Below are 4,100 nucleotides of genomic sequence, written 5' to 3'. Positions count from 1 at the left end.
CGTATTATGCATACACACTTCTTGTTTTCAGACCAGAAAACATTTTTTAATCTATTTCTGCACCTCTGAAGTTTCCAGCATGTGTTGCTATGGGAATAAGACCATAAGAAATCCAGTACTTACATTTGCACTTCTTATTCTTTGCTCAGGAAGTCTTCTTCCTCCTTTCTGTGGGGATGTGAACCATGGCACGAGCCGCCTTGCAGTGGTTGGATATGCTGTATGGAAGTGGGGGGCATTGAACCATGTTCCCTTCCAAGACTTAACCTGTTTCTGCAGAGTTTGAGCCAGCATGAACAATGTCTATGACTTGTTTATGTTTTGTCACAGGAAGATTTAATTTTTCAAGGTCTAACTTCTAGTCTCCTCGAGTTTCTTTTTCTGGGTGCAGAACACAACGCAGCACATACTGGGTAACCCAGTAAGTTCCAGGTATATACAGGGTAACAAGTCACTTCATATTACAGTCCTGATGTACCAGGTATGTTCCCTGTATGTACCTGTACTTACCTTGTACACACCTGGTACTTATTTGATACATGCCAGGAATGCACCAGATGTGTGTACCATATATGTACCCAGTATGTACCATTATATACCCATTAAGTACCTGATTTTTGTCTTTTTGAACCACTCCAGATTCTGCAAAGCACTTTACAGAGTTTCTCATTCAGCCATTTATGCAGTGCTTTCTATTATATACTTTACACTATATGTACAGCACTTTTATTTTCTCATTCATACGCTGATAAGCACATTGGTCGCTACCGGGGTCTTTCCAAGTAAGTATCCAGTACCAAACCTACATACTGGACTGTGTTATGTTTTGCAAACATCTTGGCAGGATAGCCACTAAAAATCCTTTTTCATAGTCAATTTAAACTGAAATATTAACCCAGGGCTGCAGGTTGCACACCCCTGGGTTAAAAAATGATAAACTATATCAGCAAAGTACCAGGTTCAGCCACTCCAAAAAGTGCTTTAACATTATCAGTAAGATGATATCTTAAACCCAGTTATATCAAACCCAAAGTATTGAACTCAATATATAAGAAACACAAAATTATTGTGAGAAAGAAAGCCAGTCAAATGAATCAAATTAAGACAAGCAGTTAAAAGATAAATAGTTTATGTGAAACTTTCACATAGCATTTACCTTGACTTTATACATACATGATATACAGTTCGTCATGTTTTTTTCTTCATTTTTTTACAGTTTCATATTGTGGGGGAGGGGTCAGCATGCACTTTAAGGCTGCACAAATACACACTTAAAACTAGAACTTTCCCCACAGTAAAATGTACGAAAACGTGATCTTGGATCAAAAGCTCGACTGGTTCAGGACAAGATGGAGAAGCACGGCATCGGACTATCATGACTTTTACGGTAAGACACAAAAATACATGTTCTGGGTTCAAAAAAATAAACACCTTTTTTTGTTTTGTTTTGTTTTCAAGTTACAACATCAGTTCAGAAATACACAAGAACAGTTGCTCTTTGACAAACCAAAGAGTGAAGCAGCGTGTTTACTACACGAGGAGGATACGGGATGAAACTCGAACAGCTAGCCTAGAACTGTGCAGGTCGCTACCAACGTGCCACATAACTTGTGCCAATTATCAGTTTTGCCCATCTTTGCTTTTCTTTCCGCCTTCTCGTTTGTAACGGGCTACTGAAATCACAGTGTGAATCGGTGCATTTAGTTTTGGGGTGCTTATTGCAAATCCGATCTGATTGTTTGGGTTCACAAGAGTGCTACTGTGCAGATGATAGCCGTTCTAGAAGCCCTGCTGGATAACTTGATACATTTCTGCTACACTTTTGCTCCATTCCCACTCGAGGAAAAGGTTGTGGAAGAATCAAGTCATGCAGTTCGGTTTTTTGTAGCCACCAGGAGTTCTGAGGATTATTCCGGTAAGAATAATTTGGTTTGCAAAAAGACAAAAGATCTGCAGCACTAATGCAGGGTAGTTGCATGTTCAGTGAAGAAGAGAGAGGGCTTCTACAATAGCTGCTGCACCACAGGAGGGGGGGGATTTTTATTCGTGCTAAAACTAACTGGAAGATTCAGCATCACGTCCTGCCTCACCTGGTCTTTTCAAACTACAGATCTCAACACACACACATTTACGCACAGCAGAGCGAATAACCTACCAATCAAAACAAAAGCAGAGATGATTGTGGTGTCAGCTTTATTCACCTGGACACATTTGTCCCTCGACACTGTGCACGCCTTAATTAGAGGTTCCTATATGAATACACTCCACAAAGTGCCTCAACTGATACATCTTAATACACTTATTGAGAGGAAGGGGGCGATACCACAGCAAGAAAAATTACTGATGTTAAATATCATGGCGCAACTTAGCAACCACCTTGTTGTGTGAACAAAGCCACTTGTGCTGCTGTTTTTTTATTTTATTTTTTTGTATTCACAGGAGCAATGTCTATCACACAGATAGTCTCTTGTCCAGTTTTTTCCCCCCACCAGTTCCAAAAAAAGGAACAGGGACAAAGAAAAGGCCTATTAAAGTCTTTCCAGAGTTGCTCCCTTGCTGGCTGAAGCTGGAGCGCGATGGTTGTCGCTCCGCAGCTCCCGAGCGTCCTCCCCCACACTGTCCTGTCAGAGCGGCCTCCAAAAGGGCTCCTCCACTGCAACAGGTTGTCAACACTGATCACAGCCTCGTCCCACAGCCATTCAAACAGCAGAAATATAAGCCTGCCTCACTTCACAGATCGGTTGTGTTAGATGCACAAACAACGAGAACAGTACAGGTTAATGATGTAACATCAGCTTATAGCCAAGGTTTCACATTTCAGTTGTTTAAGGTGTGGTTAACCGTGTTTAGGTGTAAAGATAAACAGTAATGTTTGCAGGAGCTGTTTGACTTCTGTTTTTTGCCAAGCTGAGAGTAAGATGCATCTCGCTGTGAGCCAGTTGCTAGGCAACCTTGTGCTCCTGGTATAGACACGCTTTAGGGATGGGTGGGGCAGACTGCTGCCCCTCACCTGTCGACGTGCAGAGGTTGTGTGTACCTGTCACCGTGGAACAGCCGAACCGGTAACACCATGTAAAATCCGTGCAGCTGTTTCGTCTGTCAGGTGGGACAACAGTTCCTAGCCCTTACTTACAGCTGATAATATGTGTGGTTCATAGCTGAAGCTAAAAATGTTCAAATGATGAGTTAAAAATCTGTAATTTCTTCTCAGTTATGGTCTGAGGCCCAGATTCACTAACGGTTTCTGCGTCGTTTACAGGCGAAATCTTCAGTCTAATGAACAAACCCCTGACAAAGTGTGTCTTCATCCTGACACGTCTGTGTCCGTGCAGTTTGCCCACAATAACAGACGCTTGAACCCTCTCATTAAAAACCCCACAATGGTCACTAAATGAACTTGAAACTAACAAATGCAATAATAATAATAATAAAAACTAAAAATCAGTCTTTTTAATTCTGGTTCACCAGAATTCTAATAATCTAATAATTCTGCTGAACCAAAATTGTTGGTTGTTTCTTTTCTTTTTATTTCTTTTCTCAGCTTTATTTTACTTCTTTGACCTTAGTGGGTTTTTAATTTTTTAACAAAAGGATGCAAACGAATTTGTCTGTGTCTGTAAATCCATTTAGAGATAAATCCTGTCACTGCCAGGGCAAAAAGCATCTACTTTTCAAAGACCATCACATTGTGTTATCTATATTTAGCATCAAATATTTTACTGCCTCTTGAGAGATTGGGTTATTTGAAGAAAAAAGTGAGGAAGTTCAGCAATCTGCTGCGCTGTTGTCTGAGTCTGCAGACATGTCAGGAAAAAGTAATATTAATCTCCTTTTCCAGTGAAGAATGTCAGAGATTATTGCATATACAAATCAAAAAAGTGCATAAAATGTTCACAAAAACCCCATCATTGTTAATATATATTAGCTTTCAACAACCTTAACCCCACCCACCACCCCAGTGGTCTGCAGCTGGTCTGCAGCTGGTCTGCAGCCGGTCTGTAGCTGGTCTGCATCTGGTCTGCAGCCGGTCTGCAGCCGGTCTGCATCCGGTCTGCATCTGGTCTGCAGCTGGTCTGCAGCCGGTCTGCATCCGGTCTGCA

The 4,100-nt window shown here is 41.3% G+C and overlaps 1 protein-coding gene across 5 annotated transcripts in view; it reads right to left on the bottom strand.

Moving 5' to 3' along the window:
• Positions 1–1,125: 1,125 nt before the first annotated feature.
• The window catches only part of kcnc2 (potassium voltage-gated channel, Shaw-related subfamily, member 2), a 62,753-nt gene continuing 59,778 nt past the window's right edge, over positions 1,126–4,100 (bottom strand). For 4 of the 5 annotated variants that reach the window (XM_017438737.2, XM_017438744.2, XM_017438740.2 and 1 more), the window contains one exon: positions 1,126–2,653. Coding sequence is in view for 2 of the 5 variants with exons in the window: in XM_017438744.2 (XP_017294233.1) it covers positions 2,625–2,653 (29 nt within the window). In the remaining 3 variants the exon portion in view is untranslated. The remainder of the gene's footprint in view (positions 2,654–4,100) is intronic. The other variant, XR_003038288.2, reaches the window with a different exon arrangement.

Source organism: Kryptolebias marmoratus, linkage group LG1 (assembly GCF_001649575.2).
Source record: "Kryptolebias marmoratus isolate JLee-2015 linkage group LG1, ASM164957v2, whole genome shotgun sequence".
NCBI classification, from domain to species: Eukaryota; Metazoa; Chordata; class Actinopteri; order Cyprinodontiformes; family Rivulidae; genus Kryptolebias; species Kryptolebias marmoratus.
This window is presented reverse-complemented; position numbering and strand designations above follow the sequence as displayed.